Source organism: Cervus elaphus, chromosome 33 (genome assembly GCF_910594005.1).
Source record: "Cervus elaphus chromosome 33, mCerEla1.1, whole genome shotgun sequence".
NCBI lineage: Eukaryota > Metazoa > Chordata > Mammalia > Artiodactyla > Cervidae > Cervus > Cervus elaphus.
Window position 1 is genome coordinate 71,785,951 of NC_057847.1, and position 21,187 is coordinate 71,807,137.

Genomic DNA, 21,187 nt, shown 5'->3' on the forward strand with positions numbered 1-21,187 from the left:
CTTCCCCAACAGCCCTTGTGATCACCAGTTTCCCCTGCCTCCAGGGCCTGCCCTTTCACACTCCTTAGATAAAACCCCCACAGAGCTTACTAGAACCCTGCACCTTTGGTTTGAACTGATCGATCCAGTGTCAGCCTGGGAAGCCCAGGGATTCCACCACAGACCACGCGCTCCAGGTCCTACCGCTCACTCTCTCCCTGCGCTCAGTCTTCACCTCCTCCCCATGTGGGTCCTCGGGTAGTGCGGTGCACTTCCTCCAGGACGGGTGAATAATAAACTTCTCTATTTCAATTTCTCTGTGGTCCTCCGTTGACCACAGGTCACAATCCAGCCACCTGTGCTCCACTTCACAAATGTTAATATAACAAAGCAGCTAGTGTCAGAGGGGGCCTGGTGGAGAGTCAGGAAGCTTTCATCTCAGGAACCTAGGAAAATAAAAGCAAAACAACCCAAAATAGGCAGAAGGAAAGAAATAATAGAGAACAGAAATCAATAAAGTTGAAAACAGAAAGACAATAAAGAGAAAATCAATGAAAAAAGGGCTAGTTCTTCAGAAAGATAAAAAAAAAAAAATGTCACATCTTGTGCAAGACTGGCCAAAAAAAGAGAGAAGATCTAAATGATAAATATCAGAAATGAAACAAGAAATATTCACTAAGACTCTGTACCTATCACAAGGGAATACTATGAACAAATCTACATACACACATTTCACAACTTAGATTAAAGGGGCCAGTTTCTTGAAATATACCAACTACCACCATTAACCCAATATGAAATAGATAATCGGAATGGAACTTTTATGGAAATTATTAAGGAAAATCCATAATTTTGACACTCCCAAAAGAGAAATCTCCAGGTCCAGAAGGTTTCACTGAAGAATTCTACACATTCTCTTCTAGAAAACAGAAGAGGAGGGAACCTTTCCTAATTCATTTTATGAAGTTTATAGTTACAGGATAACCAACCAAAAACATTATAAAAACAAAAGCCACAGACCAATATTCCCTACAAATCCAAGGCAAGTTATGTATCCACTCTCATCACTCTTATTCAATATAGTTATGGTTCTAGAACATAGTGCTAGAAGTTCTAGACATAGACAAGTTTATTCTAAAATTTATATGGAATGAGAAAAGAACTAAAATAACTAAACAATCCTGAAAAAGGAGAATAAAGTAGAATTAGTTTACCCTATTTCAAGATTTATTACACAGCTACAATAATCAGGACTGTGTAGTGTTGGTGGAGGAACAGATGCACAGATCAACAGAAGACAGGACCCAGAAAAGACCACATAAATATGCCCAAGAGATTACAGAAAAAGGTGCAAAAAGCAATTCATTAAAGGAAATATATCTTTTCAACAAACGGTGCTGGAACAATTAGACATCCAAGGTGAGGGAGGGGAGGAGAACCTCAATCTAAATCTTATACCTTTCTATAAAAATTAACTCAAAATCAATTACGTGAATTTTAAAATGCAAAACTATAAAATTTTTACAAAAAAATGAGAAAATTGTCAGAATCTAGGGCTAGGTCAAGATTTACTAGACATGACACCAAAAGTGTAATCCATAAAAGAAAAAATTGGAAAAACTGGATTTCACCAGAATTAAAATCTTATGCTTTGTGAAAGACTGTTAAGAAGATGAAAAAACAAACTAAAAATTGGAAGAAAATGTTTGTAAACCACATATCCAACAAAGGAATAGTATTTGGAATATATTAAGAACTCCCAAAATTCAACATTTAAAAACATTCAATTTAAACACAAGCAAAAGACACAGAAAATTGAGAGAAGAGATTATACACATGGCACAAATAAACACATGAAAAGATGCTCAACATCATTGATAATTAGGGAATGCAAACCTAAAACCACAATGAGATACACTACACACTTGTAAGAATGCCTAAAATAAAAAATGCAGATGGTGATTGCAGCCATGAAATTAAAAGACGCTTACCCCTTGGAAGGAAAGTTAGGACCAACCTAGATAGCATATTAAAAAGCAGAAACATTACTTTGCCAACAAAGGTCCATCCAGTCAAGGCTATGGTTTTTCCAGTGGTCATGTATGGATGTGAGAATTGGACTGTGAAGAAAGCTGAGCACCAAAGAATTGATGCTTCTGAACTGTGGTGTTGGAGAAGACTCTCGAGAGTCCCTTGGACTGCAAGGAGATCCAACCAGTCCATCCTGAAGGAGATTAAGTCCTGGGTGTTCATTGGAAGGACTGATAATGAAGCTGAAACTCCAATACTTCGGCCACCTCATGTGAAGAGTTGACTCATTGGAAAAGACCCTGATGCTGGGAGGGATTGGGGGCAGGAGAAGGGGATGACAGAGGATGAGATGGCTGGATGCCATCACTGACTCGATGGACATGAGTTTGAATAAACTCTGGGAGTTGGTGATGGACAGGGAGGCCTGGCGTGCTGCGATTCATGGGGTTGCAAGGAGTTGGACACAACTGAGTGACTGGACTGAACTGAAAATAAAAAAGTGATAACACCAAATTCTGGCAAGGATGTGGAGAAACTGGATCTCTCCTTTATTGCTGAAAGGAATGTAAAATGGTACAGACACAATGACAATTTCTTACAAAACCAAACATGGAATGGCCATATGGCCCAGAGCTGCACTCCTGGGCTTTCATTCCAGAAAAATGAAAACATTCACAGAAAAATCTGTACATGAGTGACTAGCAGCAGCTTTATTGGTAACAATTAAAAAGTGGGAACAGTGCAGATGTCCTTCAACAAGTTAATGGTTAAACAAACTGGTTCATCCAAAAGATGGAATACACTCAGCAATAAGAATTAATTAATTACGGGTACATACAATGATCTGGATGAATCACTAGAGAATTATGTTGAGTAAAGAAGCCAATCCCAAAAGGTTACAAACTACACGATTTCACTTACATAACATTCTTGAAATGACAAAATTATAGAAACAGAATAAATTCCTGGTTGTCAGGAGCAGAGGAGGAGTAAGGACAGGAGGGAAGTGGTTGTGGCTATCACAGGGCAATAAAAGGACGATGATGAAAATGTTCTGTATCTTCAACCTATTATTGTCAATGTACTATTTGTGGTATGTACAATAGCTGTGCAAGTCGTTACCACCAGGACGAAACAGGTGAAGAGTGTAAGGGATAACAGCACAGAGGGACTTCCCTGACTGCCCAGGGGTTAAGAAACTCCACACTTCCACTGCAGGGGGCACAGGTTTAAACTCTGGTCAAGGAGCTAAGGTTCCACATGCCTGGGGGCCAAAAAAATGAAAAACAAAAAACAGAAGCAATATTGGAACAAAAGCAATACAGATTTTAAAAATGGCCCACATCCAAAAAAAAAAATCAAAAATAAGCAAATAAATAAAACTGCATTATCTCCAAAGGAATTACCAGCCAAATCATTTGTTATCAAATCTTAATACTTCTATTTTTTGTCGTTGTTGACAGACAATAGGAAAGCACACTAGAAAATTCATTTCTAACAACCTAGTTTCAAAGCATTTACCAAGAGTTTGTCACGTACAACTTGAAACTAGGGAAACAGGCAAAGTGAGGAAGACAAAGTAGATTTAGAGGAGAGTTTATATTTCTAGTGAAGTTGAACAGGAACTACTGTACTGAACTTAAGTTATCTTTGTAAAGCACTTCATTATGCCTGCCCACATTTGTAAGTATTTCTAAATAGAACACAGGCAGCACATCACCAGCGCATGACCAACTTATAAGTAACTTTCCTTACTTCTTAACTCCCAGCCAGTGAAGGTCACTTCCTGCCAGGAAAACCCCCACCTCTACGCAAGCCCTGGTCTTCATGTCTCAACTAAGCCCAAACCACCCCCCAATCCCATATTGGCTGGGCAAAAACAGGACAGGGGCAAGGTGAGACTCACACACTCATGGATGTCTTACCCACGTGCCCATTCTCTCACCCAATTCTCCAAATATAAATACCCAAAGGAAGAAAAGAACGGCAAAGGGCAAGGGCTGGTTAAGATCTCTGGTAACCAGGCCTCCTCTTACCAGTTTTTTCATCAGAAAAGGAAAAGAGACAAAAGAGGAGAAAAGGCAGGGGGATGGGGGGTGGGCGGGAGAAAAGGTACATTTTCACCTCAGCTGTCAGCTCCCCCACCTTCACAAAATAAAGGCCACAACTCTATCCAGCTCTCCCCACTCCTATCCCAGCAGCAGTTCCCAAGTGCCTCTGAACCCAAGTCCCCCTAAAATCAAGTTCCCTTACCAAGTTTATGGTTAATCTCTCTATCCAAAATTTTATTCCCTTTTTTATCCCTTCTGACCTCAATTGGGTACTGAGCAGTAAGCAACCAGAGTCAGATGACTACAATCGCTGTTACTGATAACATCTTTCTAAAATTGCTATTATAGGTATCATCATTAATGAACAAACTCAGGTTGTTTCTCCAGGACAACATGAGCTAATAGAACCCCAAGCCATGGACTACCTGGCCAGAGAATGGTAAACCAGAGCTCCCTGACTCCCGAAACTAGAAACTACAATTATAAAATGTCACAAAAATGATTAACCCCAGTCTCTTATGTCAAGAAACCAGAAAATAAATACAAAATGAATATAATTCATCATTTGTGAATACCCTAACCCTTGCCTTCTAGTAAAGCTTTACCATAAAGCTTTTGGTAATGATTTTCACGTTTTAATGACTAGGTTACTCTTAGAAATTAGAGGTTTGGTTTACACCAAGAAACATAATATTAAACTACTATTCACACCCACTGGGCAAGAACTGCTTTCACCTGTTAATATAACTTGCCTGGCTGGCTTTACACTGACACCCAGAAAGTGAAGCCTGTGAGTAGCCAAAACTGGCAAGACAAGGATGTGGGGGAAAACTGCAAGACAAGGATGTGGGGAAAACTGCAGTAATGATTAGGGCCCCTCCACTAACTCGGAGGGTCAATTAGGCTGACAAGTCAGCTCATCAGGTTCTCATCTCCCCTAACATTTCAAGTGTTCTATTTCCAAGACTGAGGGCAGAACAAAGAGATGACACAGCCCTTGCACCAGAGTTCACCTGCTTTACTCTAGCTCATAGTTTCACATTTAGTTCTAATAAACTTGGTTGGTTTCTAAGTTCATGGCTAATCAGAAGGAAAATGTTTCATAGAGAGAAGAGCACTCTGTTCATTCACCCACCATTTAAGTGCCAGGTACTTGGAGACGGAGCACCAACTGATACTCAGTGATCCGTATCCTCCCTGACTTAGGTAGGGCAGGGGCTCAGACAGTAGAGGAGTAAATTAAAATAAAAGTGATTGTAAATAAAATAATTACAAAAAATAATCACCAACTGTGATAGCTGCTAACAAGAAGATGAACAGAGCTAACAACCTTGTCCTTTCTTGGGAATATGAAGACCCTTCCAGGAGGGTCAAAATGTAGAATAAAAAAATTCTGGGCCTCCCTGGGGGGTCAGCGGTAAAGAATCCACCTGTCAGTGCCGGAGAATGGCTCCCTAGTGCGGGAAGATGCCGCAGAGCAACTAAGCCTGTGCACCACAACTATCGAGCCCATGTTCTAGAGCCAGGAGCCGAAACTACTGGAGCCTGCATGTGCCCTGGAGTGCATGCTCTCCAACAAGGGAAGCCACTGCAATGAGAAGCTCTCACAGCACAACTAGAGAGCAGCACCTGCTAGCCTCCACTGGAGAAAAGCCTGCCTGACAACAAAGACTCAGCACAGCCAAAAACAAATAAATTGTTTTTTTAAAATTCATATAATCTATTGACCCCAAATATACTCTAAAATTCACTTTTAAAAATTGAATACCGGCTGCTGACGTGTTACCCTCTCTTTATGTTAAAAGTTGAGTGACATTCCAATTCCCTAGAGCAGAGATGGTAACAGGCCATAAAGCAGCATTTCCATAGGCGGAAGTCACTGAAAAGTGAGGGAAGGAAGCACAAGGCAAGCATGCCTTCAGCTATTTCAAAACTTGGCCTAGGCTGGATCCCCAACAAGGAAAAACATTCTTCCTTCTCCTCAAGATCACATAGCACCCGGTTCCCTGGGATCTGCAATCACTACTAGTTCTGAGGCAGGAGGCAGATGCCATGGCTCCCCTCCCACCCACCCGCCCCCCAGGGTAAAGCAATTGAAGATTCATTTTCTGTGGGCCAAAACTCCACCAGGAGAATAACAGGAAAATTGAGAGAGGAGGCTGTTCCCTGCCCAGACCACATATTTCCCATTCTTGAAGTCAGGCGACTCCCCAGCTACATATGTGCAAAAGGGTTCAGTGGAGGTCAAAAGGGAAGTGATGATAAGAGATGTTCTACCCTTAGGCCTTTTCGGTAGAATCTATCTTGGCTAAGAGATACATGCACACACATGAGAGGATCCTGAGATGTATCAAACATGGACTCTGAACCAGGCAATTCAAAATGACTGGCCAACAGAAACTTGGAAGAAATGCCCCATAAAAGTAATTCAAATTACCACGAAGGTAAAACTCAGGGACTCTCTCTCAGTCCCCCTGTGTCCCTATCCACATATAATGTACTCTTTTTCCTCTTAATAAATATTCCACTTGCTTCACTACTTTCTGACTTTGTGGAAATTCTCTTCTGCAAAGCTGAAGGGCCAGAGCCCTTGTCACTGACCACTGGTCTAGTGGCTAGGATTTGGGGCTCTCACCACAACGACCCAGTCTCAATCTCTGGTTAAGGAACTGAAGCCCCACTTGAAGCCGCTGCAAACTCAGGCTCCCTGAGACCAGTTCCATACTTCAGTCACTTTAAGCAACCTGGGCACAAAACCACCATGTGGAAGGTCGGTTTTTTTTTTTTAAAGTGGCATATATTCCAAAGAAGCAACCAAAAAATCAACCCCACTTAAGCTGGAGATTACCAAGTTAATTCAAAACACTAGCTTTGCTTTCTGCAATGTTTAACTTCAGTCAAAATTCAATCACACTAGCCAACCTTGGAGGAATAAAAAGAAAATTCCATTTTCAGAGGCACCTAATCTTTTCAAATGTGCCAAACACAACACAAACACAATAACTGTGTTAACCCACACCTCCTGGGGCTCCTGCACTGCAGGGAGAATCATTACCACTGAGCCACCAGGGAAGCACAAAACCTGCCTACTAGAAAATATATTTGACTGCAAATACGATCCACACAGGGAATAACCTGAATCTCATCAAGGAAGCTGTGAGCACCAAAGGATGGAGGCAAAAGTGAACCCAAGTTTCATATGGGACTAAGGGCAAAAAGACAGTTCTGAATTGTCATTTGGGAAGAAATTCACATCTCTTACAATTCAAATGTAATTTCCCCAAAGTTAGCTCCAAAATTTGTTAATTCGTTTGGCTTTGCTTTCTCAAACAAAATTACACATGGGCTGAAGACTCGAGATGTGCTCCCTGCTATTACATCTCCACTTCTCCCCTTTTCATTAAGCCTGACCTCCATTAAGTTAGTAAGTTATATCTGAAAGCGTCTACTTGGACTTTCTTTAAACACCTACAGCTATAAACTAATGTGGGAAGAAGCTGGAGGTTGATCTGCAGTCCACTCCTCTTTACAAATTAGGAACTGGAGAGGAACGGTCTCTATCAAAAGATCTCTGGAGACTTATTTTCCATCAATTCCCTCCTTTCACCTAGCTCCTTTGTAACCACAGCCAGAAAATTCTCCCTTTGGTCTTTAGGTATCACCTTCAAATTCCCCACCCACCTTTCTCCCACGGAGAATATTAGCCTCTGCAACAACTTTGCAAAACTGCCCTAGTGTCCTTATCCTCTGCTCAAAAGCCTCTAACTTTCCATTTCACTCAGAATAAAACTCAAAGTTCTGCATCATCCAGCCAGCCTGCCACCTCCTTAACCTTCCAGCCTCATCTCCTATCCTCCCCTCACTTCCTGCTCATACATTTACACTCATTTTCTGCCTGGAATGCTTCCTCTTGAGGGGCTTTCTCAAAAGTTACCTTCCCTTAATCCTTCACCCTACGGTCTGGAGCAATGCAAGTAACCTGACAAGATTTCAGTACACACTCATGAACGAAGGAAAGTCTTAACAGCTGTCTGCTGAGCACCTAGTCCGGGCCGAGTCTGTTAACGTGAAAGTGTTACTCGCTCAGTTGAGTCCTGCTTTTTGCGACCCCATGGTCTGTAGCCCCTCCAGGTTCCTCTGTGCATGGGATTCTCCAGACAAGAATACTGGAAGGTGTTGCCGTGCCCTCCTCTAGGGGATTTCCCCGACCCAGGGATCCAACCTGGGTTTCCCACACTGCTGGGCAGGTTCTTTACCGTCTGAGACACCAGGCAGGTCAAGACAAATAAGACACTGTCCCTGACTTGAGGGCACCAGATAGATTACCGCACACAAAACAGGACTGCAAATCACGGCCAATGGCAAGTCACAGAACGTGTCAATCACTCAGAGGAAGAGGCCTTGGCTTCGACCCTCTGGGAACCATTCTAGCTTCCCACCCTCGCGCAGTTCTCCAGGGACCACCCCCAGAAAGTCTCTAGTCCCCACAGAAGGACCGGGCCCCTCGCCCTCCCCAAGCGTGAGCCGTTACTCGTCCAGCGGCGCGACTTCCGGCACCTCACGCAGGACACACGATTTAATGAAACAAATTTTAAAACCTCCGCTCTTCAGCTTCCACCCGCCCTCTCTGCCTCGCGGGTCACTCCCCACGGTGACCCGGGAACCCAATTCCAGCTCTGACCACCTGGCAGTCACTACCGAGAGCGCCCTACTTCCGCGATCCTCACCTGCTCCCGGCGTCCCCTTCGGCTCCTCCCCGCTGCGCTTGCGCAAGCAAACCCCGCGGGTTCAAGCGGGGTTGGCAGCGTGGGGCGGTTGGGCACGCCCCCAGCGTACATCTGGCTCCTGATTGGCTGTCTCTCGCTGGTCCGAGCACCGCTGGAGAGGCCTAAGGCTGCGCTTCCAAAGGCGCTGTCAGTTGAGTATCTCGTGCTACTGCTTGCTGCTCTTCGCCGCCTCCGCGGGCTTCCTGGAATCTTTGCAACACCGCCGGCATGTCTCAGGTAATACGCGTGCCCAGCCTTGGCTACGAAGGTGCCACGAGGCGGGAAGCTGGTGCGGGGATTATCCCGCAGACACAACCCCGCAGGGTCTTTCCCTTCCGTGCTCTGCTGTTATTTCTGGACCCTTGCCCAGCCCAGACTCCGAACAGAGCCCTGTAAGCGGAACTTTCCGGTTACTGAGCCCGCAACGGCTGGCAAGTTGCCATAGGGAAGACTTCGTTCGCAGTGAAGCAGGAATTGAGGTCGGAAGCTAGCGTCCAACATGGACAGATGGGATGTAATGGTTTTCATAGAATGAAAGACTAAGGGGACAGAGTGCCCTATCCGGAAGGACAAGGCAGGAGTAGGGGTGCCAGATAGAGTGGAGAAGCCAGGAGGCCGCGGGTGAGAGCCTGGAGGTCAGGGGAAGTAGGGGCCGAGTGTCCAGCGCGAGGCCAGGGGAGGGTCGCAGCCTGAGGAGGGGTGACCTAGAGGCCTTTCCCTTCTCTGACTGTAGACGCTTTCCCGGGACCTAGCAGTGGGGGGCGATCTTTGGCTCCTCCCCCGTCTCCAGTCCGGACGCTGGGACAGGGATTGGCACCGGATCCCCTGGCCTCGGAGGGAGGGGGCCAGCGGGCTCTGGCCGCTGAAGCGCTGCGTTCATGCAGTTTTCTCCGCTGTTTCAGTCACCCAATGCCGCAAGTCAGGGCTGTCCTGAGACCTCTGTCGGGTCAGCCAGTTGGCCGTGCTTTTTCTGTGAAGTGTGTGTCCACTGCAGCGTCAGCCTGCCTCCTTCACCTCTGTTTCCAGCACGTGATATCTGGTTTAGTGAGAGAGCCCCATACATAGTTGTCCAAGTGAGTGAAGGCATGTGCTTATCCTCCTGGTTTTGCTGAATCTCTCTAGCTGCCCTGTTGAGGAGATGAGGAAGACTGCTTTTCCTCACCAGCAGGGCAAGAGAGTGCTTCCTTTCCAACCCCTCCATCCTCATTACCGAACTCTAGTCAGCCCTCTTCTCTCCCTCATATTTAGGCTGAGTTTGACAAAGCTGCTGAGGAAGTTAAGCAGCTTAAGGCCAAGCCGGCAGATGAGGAGATGCTGTTCCTCTACAGCCACTACAAACAGGCAACTGTGGGTGACGTAAATACAGGTATGTTGAGGTGGAGTTGGGAGGGCCCAGATTCATCAAAGTAGGCTTGGCAGCTTTGGTTGGTACTGAAACTGTTATCTCTGGCAACTTCATTCTCAAAACCACCCACAGCCCTACACTTAAGGTGGTTCCTGGGGTTTAAGCTGGGAGAGGTTGCCCAAAGATAATGTTCCTGAGTGGGGTTTGGTGGCTCAGATAGCAGAATTCAAATCCCAGTCTGAGGACTTGTCTCGTTATCACCAGCATTTTCTATCTATTTGGGAGGAACAAAGATCCCAGCTTTGAAGAGACTTGCTCCAAGCTCTCAGCTCAGTAGTAGTTTTGTTGAACCACACTATTTCCACCCCAGTCAGACAGGATCAAAGTCAGGGCGCTTGGCAGCTGGACCAAGCCTGATGTCAGCTGCTACAGCCAGAGTAGGCTGGCTTTCTGCGTCAGGTCAGAAGCATTTTTTCTGACAGCAATTCCCCATTTGTTCCCTGTCAAAAAATCTAAGTACAGATTTGAGACCTTGGTTTGGACCACCATATTCTATAATGTCTTTTCTCGCTTGGACAGTTTTCATTCTGCCCCTAAGGCAATAGCATGATGCATTGTACACAGGTACTCAGAGATGGTGGCCACAGTAGCATAGAGGAGGTCACCCCTCGCTCCTGTTTAGGAGGGTGAGCGTAGCCCCTAATTCCATTGCAGTTAGGGCAGAGGGTAGAGCAGGTGGGCTGGCTGCTAAGGATCCTGGGCAGTGCCAAATCAAACATCACAGGGAGTGGAACTTCCCTGATGGTCCAGTGGCTAAGATTCCATACTCCCACTGCAGGGGGCAAGGTTCGATCCCTGGTCAGGGAACTAGATCCCACAATTAAAGATCCTATATGCAGCAACTAAGACCCAGCACAGCCAAATAAATAAAATATTTTAAAATAAAAATCACAGGGAGAGCTTAGTTAAGAAAGGTCTTGTGGTGAAGGTGAGTTTTACCCTGGGTTTATAAACTCTGCGCCTTCCCAGGGAGGCAGGGGAAATGAAGTGGGGGTGGCCAGAGTGACTGAGACACTTTTCTGACAAACATGATTGTCACAGAGACTGTCCTCTGCCCTGCTTTCGCATTAGTGTAGGTAGACTGGCTTGGGATTCTTATCACTTCCTGATCAGCTCACTCTAGGCCTCTTCGGTCCAATACAGCCGCCACTAGCCACATGCAGCTATCTAAATTTAAACTGAGAATAGTTAAAATCAAGTCAACAGTTCACTCCCCAGTCACACTTCAGGTGCTCAGCTGGCACCCTGAGTTAGACAGTGCAAATGTACCACCTTTGCATCATCATGAGAGGGCTACTGGGATGTGCTAATCTCAGATTCTGATGATGATTCTGGGGCGCAGTTTCCCTCAGGTGTCCCTGGGAATGCTTCCTGGCAAGCACTTCAGGGGAGACTGTATGTTTCTCAGACACTGTGGTCCTGGCTGTGGACACTGCGATTGCTCCCCTGGGCTTTCTTCTTAGCATGGCAGTGAACTAGGTCAGCGGGGAGGTGGTAAGTGTGTTCCCCAGGGGAACAGGTTCCCCAGACCTGATAACAGGTCTGCAGGTATAAAACCAGGGTATATCTTAAAGGAAGCTTGCCCTCGGGGTGGGGTGGGGGGGAATAAAATTCCCATAAAACAATAAGAAATAGACTAACAATTTGGTAGCAAAATGGGGCAAGAATATGAACAGACAGTTCACAGAAAAGGACACCTACAAAACTGATAACAATAACATGGGAGAGAGACCTTGGGTGGGAAGAGTGGAAGGAAACTTTATAGTAATCCCTTTGTGGTGTTTGAATTTCAAGCCAGGTGAATGGATTGTGGTACTTGTTTAAAAAAAATAAAGTACAGTTTTTAAAAGAAATTTTGGAGTTAATTTATAAGAAAGGGTCTCTCCAGTAATGAGAACAGTTTTCCTCCTATTTTCTCTAGATTTTAAGTTTGAATTTCTGTACATGTGAGTTTCTGAAGGCAGAACCCACCATATCAGACCCATTTAACTCCATAGCAAAGCCTGGAAAAAGAAGATAAAATATGGCTATCATGGCAAGAAAATGGATAAAGTTCCCCATCAGAACTTGCAGCAGGTCTAATGTCTTTCCTTCCCTTGTTTAAGAACGTCCTGGAATGTTGGACTTCAAAGGCAAGGCCAAGTGGGATGCCTGGAATGAGCTGAAAGGTAATTGTTCTAATACGCTTCCCTCATTTGGGAACCCCAGTAATAAAATACTCTTCATTAAGGAGTGTAAGGGGTGAGGAGAGAGAACAGAATGGATGAGGCACATGCTGGGAACCAGTCTGACCTAGACCAGAATGGTAAAAAAAAAAAACTAGACCACTTATGATACCATTTGTGCCATTTCCAAAAACACCATCTCTGAGTCACAATATCATCTGGAGAGTGCAGGGGCAGGGGCCCAGGCCACTGACAAACAGACTGGGAGGTGATAAGTTGCCTTGGGCTTTACAATATTCAGAATAGGGATGGTTTCCTGTCCACAACTTCCTTTCCCTCACAAGGCCAGGCAGTGACCCCCTGGCCCAAGTAGCCCTCCCTATTTCCCTTCCAGCCAGAAAGACACCTAAAAAAAGAAATGAATTAATGCATGGCAGGCTGCTGGCACATCGTAGCCTCAGTGAATGGAGCTATTATATGCTAAGAACAGAGGCCAAGAAGTATCCCGGCTGTGACTTAATCACATGCCACCTGCGGCGGCAAGACCCAGAAGCTGGCACTGAAGTGCCTGCCAGCTTTTGTGTCCTAGCTTGCTCGTTTCTGAATAAGCCCTCTGTCTTCCTGCAAATGAGAAACCCTTGAATTCAAAAGGGACCAGAATACAATAAATACACTCCTAGGATCTGCAAGTAAGTGAAACAGGAATGCCCCTCTGACTGTCCATTCCCATTGGGCATTTCCATACCATTCTGAGGCCCCATGTACTCGCCCCTACTCCAGAACACACACTGATTCCCACTGAGTCTCTCCTTCAGCGTAGAATCCAGGACACCAGGCATCACTATCTCTGAGAGATATCTCCAGTGTCCTCTGTCTTCCCCTCCAAGGGCCAGCTGCTTGTCTTCAGAGCTCCCAAAGCTGCTCTCTGGGGAGAAGAGGGTATCTGGCTTTGTTTCTTCCCTGGCAGCTTAACAGCTCTGAGAGATAAGGGCCCAACAGAGAAACACTTGATAGATCAAAGCCAATCGTGAAAGTCAGTGGAACACAACCTGTGTCCCCAGTGGGATACTCATCTGGCCAGCAAGCCAGTGACAGGCCTCGGGCAGCTGCACACACATTATGAGCTCAGTGCTTTATGGAGCCTTCCCTGTGGGCCAAGCTCCTTAAGGACTTCAAAAGTCATGTCCGGCCAGGTCTGTGAGGTGTAGGTGGTAGAACCCCCAGCCCTTTCACAGGTGAGAAACTGAGGCTCGCAGCATTAACCTGGGGCTCTAAAGTTTGCTGCCTTTCTATAGCACTGCCTCTCTGACAAATAATCTTGTTGATGCCTTGCAGGGACTTCTAAAGAAGATGCCATGAAAGCTTATGTTGACAAAGTAGAAGAACTAAAGAAAAAATATGGAATATAAGAGACTGGGTTTGGCTGCCAGCCATTCATTTCACCTAAACTGATTTAATGCCTTGTTTTTCTAATACTGTGGATGAAGTTAATAGATAACTAGCTAAACCAGGAGCTCAAGACAGCCCAGGATATGACTCTAACAGATTAGGAGCTGAAACAGTTATTAATCCTTGCTGAGTAATTTTTATCAGTAGATGAATTAAAAGTATCTTTGTTACTTTACGTCTTTGATAACTTGGGCTCTTGAAATAATGTCCTCTGTTCCAATCTCTCTTCCTCACTTTTTCTAAAGATTTCATCTAGAAGTGTTTGAACTTCTCTAGCTCCCCCTGTACACTTTGCTGGAGTGGGCAGGCGCACCCACCTGTTCAGACCTGGCATGTGTTCACCTCGGTGCAGAGGAGTTATCACAGAAGTGGCCTTCGCTGTCTCCATCTTCCCCAACTTCAACTACATCAGTCAGGTGGGCTGAGACGTCAGTCTGCAGGTACTGCCAGCCCTCTGTCAAGAACACTGCTGGCCTCATACTCTGAGGAAGGCAGGGTTGATGAGCATTTGAGGTCTGGCTGAGGTCCAACCAGTCCATGGTTGCAGGGTAAACAAGCAAGGAGGGAAGCCCCAGTCAGGGTGAAACATGCATTTTCAGGGAGCACCCCCAGTGTCCATTGGGGAAGCTTGGTGACATGCAGCTGGGCAGGCAGAAAGCAAGCAGGGGAAGTGAGGGCTCAGCAGGGAGAAGGGCATCAGGACCTCGGACGGCAAGGGGTTAAGGCTGCAAAGAAGACAGGCTGAGGCCTGACTTTGCAGGTGGCTGAACAGTAGGAACAAAAGGAGACAGCAGTCAGACCCTCTGTGCCTCATGTTCCCCTTCAGTCACTTCCACAGTCCTGCCAGGGAGGCAGTCATATTTCCATTTTGCAGGTGAGGATGCTGAGGCAAAAAGGAATTTAAAGAGGCTCTCTGAGGCCAGGCAGCTCTTAGATCTCCCCTCCAGAGCCAGTGCCCTGCTCCTAGACATAGTCAGCCTTGCTCCAGAACAGTGAGACCTGGGCACTGCAGTGACTTGCCTAAGGTCACTCAGCTGGTAAAGAAACCCAGGACCAGCATTCAGGTGCAGGTCTTCTTGGTTCAGATACCTGACCAGCCAAGGTGGCCTCAAAGAAGTGAGTAGCACTGGTGGGAAAAACAGGAGCAAGCAGGGAGGGCATCTGGTATGGCTGGAATACAGCGTGCCTTCAGTGTGGAAGGAGACTAGGTAGTGGGAAGTTGACAGCCAAGTTTAAAAGTACAGAATTTGACCATAGGTGATGGGGAGCTGCAGGGGTCAAGGCGTTCAGACGGTCAGTCTGACTGTCAGTGATTATTGAGAATAGTGAGTCATCCAGTTCCAGCCCAGGCTGCCCATGGAAAACAAAGCCCCACAGTTCAGATGTGCGGTGGAGGTGAGGGGATGCCCTGAGGAGCAGTGCCAGTTCCTAGGTGCTGATGTGATCAAGGGCATCCGAGGCAGGGAACCTGGCCTCCCACCCGGCTCCACTCCACCCAGGCTGCCAAGACCACCCAGCACAGGGGGCACCTCTGAGCCCCAAGGGAGGCAGTAAGGAGCCGTAGCCACCCACCTGGACCCATATTTAGATCATCTTTGCTCAGTTATTGGCTGTTTTGGGGAGTAAGCCAGAGGAAAAACAATCTTCAAGTCCAAGGTGTGGCGCTTGTCTTAAATAGACCTGGCTCCAGGGTCAGGCCTCGTGTAGCCTCCAGGGGGTGTGAGAAGATCCTGCCATAAAGGAGGTACCACGTGTGTAGCACTTTATCAGGAATTTCTCTCTCACCCTCCTTCAAACCAGTTTTTGTCCCTGGCAGCATCCCTTGCAGTATCTATCAGTCAGGGACCTAGCCCGAGTCTAACACTGGAGATGGTGTGGGTAAGAAAATCAACTACCTGGTACCCTGCCCTATTTCTAGCTTGGAAAGGCAGCGCAGACCTGTGCTCAGACATCTCATGGCCTCGTTGCCAGCCAGGATCCCAGAGGAGTGGACCTGAGCTTAGGGAAGCCCTGACAAAGAGCACAGTGTGGCCCTCTGCAGTTACTGCTTAGATGGCACTATGACGACTTGTATCTCTTCTCCAGTGGGTGCCAATGGGAGAGACACTGGAGTGAAAAGACAGACCCAAGGCCCCTCTGCCCACCAAGGGCATGCCTCTGATGAATGGCCATTATTTGCAAAGGACCTGCAGGGTCAGGCTCTTTGCTTCAGTTCTGAAATTATCCACGGTGCCTTGGGGTGGGAACTGTACCTCTTTGCTGTGTTACCATGCCCATTATTCAAATGAGGAAAAGAAGGCTCAGGTGATGAGCTGATCCAAACCCAGGGCTCTCTGACCAGGAAGGCCTTGCTTGTCCACGTCTGTCACATCCCCTCTAGTCACCACTCATTACCTGGTGACCCCTGTCTCGCTAGGCTAACATAAAGTCAAAGTCACTCGGTCGTGTCCAACTCTTTACAGGCCCCATGGACTGCAACCCACCAGGCTCCTCTGTCTATGGAATTCTTCAGGCAACAATATAGAGTGGGTCACCATGCCTTCCTCCAGGGGATCTTCCTGACCCAGGAATCGAACCCAGATCTCCTGCATTGCAGGCGATTGACAGACTCACATGTGAGTCCCGCTCCAGCCTCTCTCAGGTGCTGAATCACCTATCTTCTTTGAGCCACACTTTCTTCCATCTGGAAAATGAGCCGATAAAATGGGTTAAGTGCTTGGCACAATGCCCAGCAAACAGCGACTGCTAGCAGCCTGGAGGCCTTCCCTAGCTGGGGGCGGGGTGCCAGGTCACCATGTTTTCCCTACACTAAAGTAGTTCCAAGATCCAAAAAGCCTGGGAACTGCTGCTAGAGACCAGGCATCTTAGGGGACACATCTTAGGGCACACATCTTAGGCCCCTGGATTGCAACTGGACCTTGGCTAAGCACTGCCCAAGTTACACAGACATAGGGCAAGTTGTGTCAACTCTGTAAGCCTCAGCTTCTTCATCAGTAAAGTGGGGCTGAGCAGAAGGTCATGGGGTCCAGTACAGAAAGGAAGGGGAGCAGAATAGGGGAATGAGAAGGCCCCAGGGGTTCCTGGCTTGCAGGAATCAGGCTGGAAAGTTTTGAGGGGACAGTTTAAGGAGCATAAAGGTGTAAAGTAAAATTACAGGTATTCAGAGTTGAGAATGAACCAAAAGAAATAACCAGTGGAGGCAGGCTTTAAGGAGCTGAGGCTTTGGACTGGCTCAGGGCAGAACAGCACCTCTGCCCTCAGCAGCTCCCAGGAAAGAAAGGGGCAGAACGGTTCTTCCCTTTTATTTATTTGTGTGAGTACACACAACCTGTCTTTTGAAGGGACGTGGGGTAGCTAAGAACCGACCCCCCAAATGAGCAAAGCCCCACCAGATGCCCTCCTTGTTCTGAAAGCTGTAAACCAGGAAGAGCGCCAGAAGGGCCCGGGAGTGCCCTCTGTGCACCTCCAGCAGAGAACCCCCCTTGCTTCACAACACCCTCCTGCCTCGGATGCAACTCGATCCTTGGAGGACCAGGAATAGAAGACCTACACCTTTTTTGTTTTATGATGTTTTGATAAGTATCCTTGCTCAGGAGTGAGTGTGAGTAAGGAATGAATGAACTAATAAAGTCTAGCCTGCAAACGTTTAGATACCCCTGCAAAGCCTTTCCAGAGTAATCAGTGAGATATCAAAGACGGTAAAGGACTCTGCACTTAGGAGGGGTAATATCAAATAGGTTCAGCGTGTAACTTGTGGGTCTTCCAAATGCTCTGCTAGAGTGGGGTGGACGGTGTTCCCTCAGGATATAGGTCCAAGTACTAAGCACCACCGCCCCCAAATACACACACCACACCTCAGGATGTGACCTTATTTGGAAAGAGGATCTTTGCAGTTGCAATTGAGATAAGGATCTCAAGACAAGATCATCCTGGATTAAGGCTGGGCCCTAATCCAGTAACTGTTGTTCTTATAAGAGAAAAGAAAGTGAAATTTGAGACACAGATATGCATAGAGAGAAAGACAATGTAAACACGGGGGCAGAGACTAGAATTAGGCATCTAGGAGCCAAGGAATGCCAAGGGCTACCAGCAACACCAGAGGCTAAGAGAGAGGCATGGGACAGATCTTCTCTAGGTCTCCAGAAGGAACCAGGCCTGCCGACACCTTGAATCTGGATTTCTAGCATCCAGAACTGTAGTAAAATAAATGTCTGTGGTTTTAAACTATCCAGTTTATGTGATTTGTCAGAGGAGCCCCAGGAAACTAATATGCCTGCTAATAATCCTCATATGGCTGTCGGTGGGCTGGTCTCGTCCAGCAGTGGCCCTTCTTCAGAAGACCCTTAAGGTCTTTGTCAAGTGCAAATGAGACACCAGTAGCCGGAGGGCTCTCTGGCGAATACCTGATTGGGCTCACCTCAGTTAAAAGTCCGGAGAAGGCAATGGCACCCCACTCCAGTACTCTTGCCTGGAAAACCCCATGGACGGAGGAGGCTGGTGGGCTGCAGTCCGCGGGGTCGCGAAGAGTCGGACACGACTGAGTGACTTCACTTTCACTTTTCACTTTCATGCATTGGAGAAGGAAATGGCAACCCACTCCAGTGTTCTTGCCTGGAGAACCCCAGGGACGGGGGAGCCTGGTGGGCTGCCGTCTGTGGGGTCGCACAGAGTCGGACACGACTGAAGCGACTTAGCAGCAGCAGCAATTAAAAATCACCAGCCTTAAGGTATGGGAGCCAGCACGGTTTTGGTGGAAATCATGAAAAAGCTGGAGCTCAGGTTGCCGCTAAGGTGACCACACTTAGAAATCACCCACGGGCACCAGGGCATGAAACTTACCAAAAGAGGGTGGGGACTGCAAAGTGAGAGGGGGTCGGAGAGAAGGATTACCTCAGCCCTTCACACAGCTTTGCCTAAGTGTGGCCCTGAGGGACACTCAGTTCACCAGAAGATATGTAGTGGTGGAAATAGCATGGGCTTCCCAGATAGATTTAAATTTGAACCACAAAGTGGCTGCTTTTGCTCTTTCTGACCTTGAGCCAGCTTATTTTCTCTGAGCCTCAATTTTTTTTTGGGGGGGGGGGTCTGTAAAATAGGGATAATCTCTATGGTGCAGAATTGAGTGGAGATTTTAATAAACGCCTAACACAAAAGAGAAAAATGAATACACACTATCAAAAAAAGCATTTAGGATGACTAAAGAATGGATTCATCTATCTAGAGTATAAAAATTTGAGAGGTTCTGGTTGAGAGAGCCCAGACTCTTCCCTGATCTTAAACTGTGTACCTTTTGTGCTCGTGTGTGCTTGGACTGGCATTCCTGCTTTTGAGGAATAATGCCCCCTCCCCTATTCCAGGGCAATTAGTCCACCAGAGTCCTAGAATATAAGAAGGGTCATTTTTCCTGAAGGTCCCAGCATGAAAATCCTAGGGAAGAATGATTGCCTAGGTCACTTGACTGTCTTTGAACCAATCTCAAGGCCAGGGGCATAGAACCTAAGTGGCCAGGCCTTGTTGGAAAGTTCGCCCATCCTCCAAAATCTCTAACTGTAGGGACTTTATAAGTGGGAGCTGCTTGCTGCCATCTTTCCCAGAAGCATGGAAGAAGCTGTTTGGCATAGCAAAGAATGATTTCAATAAAATCTCTTACCTGAGATTCTATTTGGATACCAGAAGAAAAAAGATATCTGTTGCTGTTAAGTCACCCCCAAGGTTAGTGACTTAACAACGATTTCATTATCATTCTCATGGTTCTGGACTTAACTAGGCTCAGCTGAGTGGCTCTTGTTCGGGATGACTCATACGGCTGAGGCTAGATGATGGTGGGGATGGGGGTCACCTCAGAGCTTCCTCACTCACATGTCTAGTGGTTAATGCTGGCTGTTAGCAGGACACCGACCCACAATTCTCCACGTGGCTTGGACTTCCTCACAGCATGGTGGCTGAGTTCCCAGAGTGAGTGTCCGAAGAGACTCAGGGTGAATCGTACTGCCTTTTATAACCTAGCCTGGAAAGTCACGTGGCATGACCCCTACCATAGTCACAAGCCAACCCAAATTCAAGAAGAAAGAACACGGACCCCATTCTTGATGGAAAGTCTCATGATCACAATGTAGGAAAGGCTGGTGAGATGGGAGACACTGTTGCTGCTCTTTTGGGAAAATATTAATATAACCTGCCAGAGATTTATGACCATATAGCATGTGGCCGCCATCAAACTGTCTTTTCCAGATAACTACACCACTACACTCCCATTCTGCTTCAGCTGGTTTAACATGGGTTTCTGTCACTTCCTGGTTACAACACTATAGCAATATGTCACAGGGCTACTCTAAGGATTAGATGGTTGCTAATGCTTGCAAAACTAACAGCACAGTGCAAACTATAGGAGCTCCATAATTGGAAGTTCTCTTACCCCCACTCCTTCCAATGACTGATTTCCCCTGTGGATAGTGAGAATCTGCAACTAATGCCATCTATGTTGCAAAACAGCAGTAGCAGCAACCTTTATCATCATAACATGAGCAGTTCATACCCTGTGCTTACAAGTACACTCAGGAAATTTGTAATACATGGCTCCAGCCCAGTACAGACAGAGCTCTGCTTATAAGCAGTAATCTTTGTTCCTTCTACCTATCAACTTAACATTGACATCAATACGATCCAAAACTGGGACCTGCACTTTTATATTATAAGCAAAAGATTTTGGAAATTGATTTTTTTAAGAGTTTTTAAACAAGTCTTTTCAGATACAGTTTCTTTACAACATATCCCAAATCCCTATGCAGACATCGCTCTCATATCCCAGTCCCAGGCTGTGCGGCATTTAAAAACAATTTTTTTCTGGACACCCCTGGTGGCATAGTGAACAGGAGTCCGCCTGCCAATCCAGGGAGCACAGGTTCAATCCCTGGTCCAGGAGGATTTCATATGCTCGGAGCAACTAAGCCCGTGCTCAGCAGCTACTGAGCCCACATGCCGCAGCTGCTGAAGTCCAAGCTTCCCAGAGCCTGTGCGCTACAAGAGAAGCCACCGCATGAAGCCGGCGCACCACAATCAAGAGCAGCCCCCACTCTCAGAAACCAGAGAGAGCCCGTGCAAAGCAATGAAGACCCAGCGCAGCCAAAAATGAAATAAGTAATAAAAATTAAGCAAATTTTCTGATTTGAAAAACAATGCGCATGCATTGCAGAAAACTTGGGAAATGCCAGAAATGTGAAAAAGAGAACAAGTTAACTCATAATCTTATAGCATACAATGGCAATCACATGTATATAAAATTCTGTAACCTGATTTTTCTCTCCTAAAACCATTTCATGAAAAATGTTTGCAAAATAGTTG

The 21,187-nt window shown here is 46.5% G+C and overlaps 2 protein-coding genes across 4 annotated transcripts in view; one reads left to right on the plus strand and one right to left on the minus strand.

The window, feature by feature from the left end:
- C33H2orf76 (chromosome 33 C2orf76 homolog) overlaps positions 1 to 8,918 on the minus strand; it is a 71,472-nt gene extending 62,554 nt beyond the window's left edge. Inside the window, exon 1 of one of the 3 annotated variants that reach the window (XM_043894436.1) lies at positions 8,789 to 8,918. Coding sequence is in view for 1 of the 3 variants with exons in the window: in XM_043894435.1 (XP_043750370.1) it covers positions 8,789 to 8,899 (111 nt within the window). In the remaining 2 variants the exon portion in view is untranslated. The remainder of the gene's footprint in view (positions 1 to 8,788) is intronic. The other 2 variants (XM_043894437.1, XM_043894435.1) reach the window with 2 other exon arrangements.
- Positions 8,919 to 8,922: 4 nt separating this feature from the next.
- DBI (diazepam binding inhibitor, acyl-CoA binding protein) lies at positions 8,923 to 14,021 on the plus strand. The gene is made up of 4 exons (XM_043894439.1): positions 8,923 to 9,064; positions 10,076 to 10,193; positions 12,338 to 12,400; positions 13,733 to 14,021. Exons 1-4 carry the CDS (start codon positions 9,056 to 9,058, stop codon positions 13,804 to 13,806), a joined length of 264 nt encoding a protein of 87 aa, XP_043750374.1. The 5' UTR covers positions 8,923 to 9,055; the 3' UTR covers positions 13,807 to 14,021.
- Positions 14,022 to 21,187: the final 7,166 nt, after the last annotated feature.

Excerpts from the sequence above, each read along its gene's own strand:
- DBI (XM_043894439.1), top strand. Across the intron at positions 10,194-12,337 it reads TGTGGGTGACGTAAATACAG|AACGTCCTGGAATGTTGGAC; the intron begins GTATGTTGAGGT and ends CCCTTGTTTAAG. Across the intron at positions 12,401-13,732 it reads TGCCTGGAATGAGCTGAAAG|GGACTTCTAAAGAAGATGCC; the intron begins GTAATTGTTCTA and ends GATGCCTTGCAG.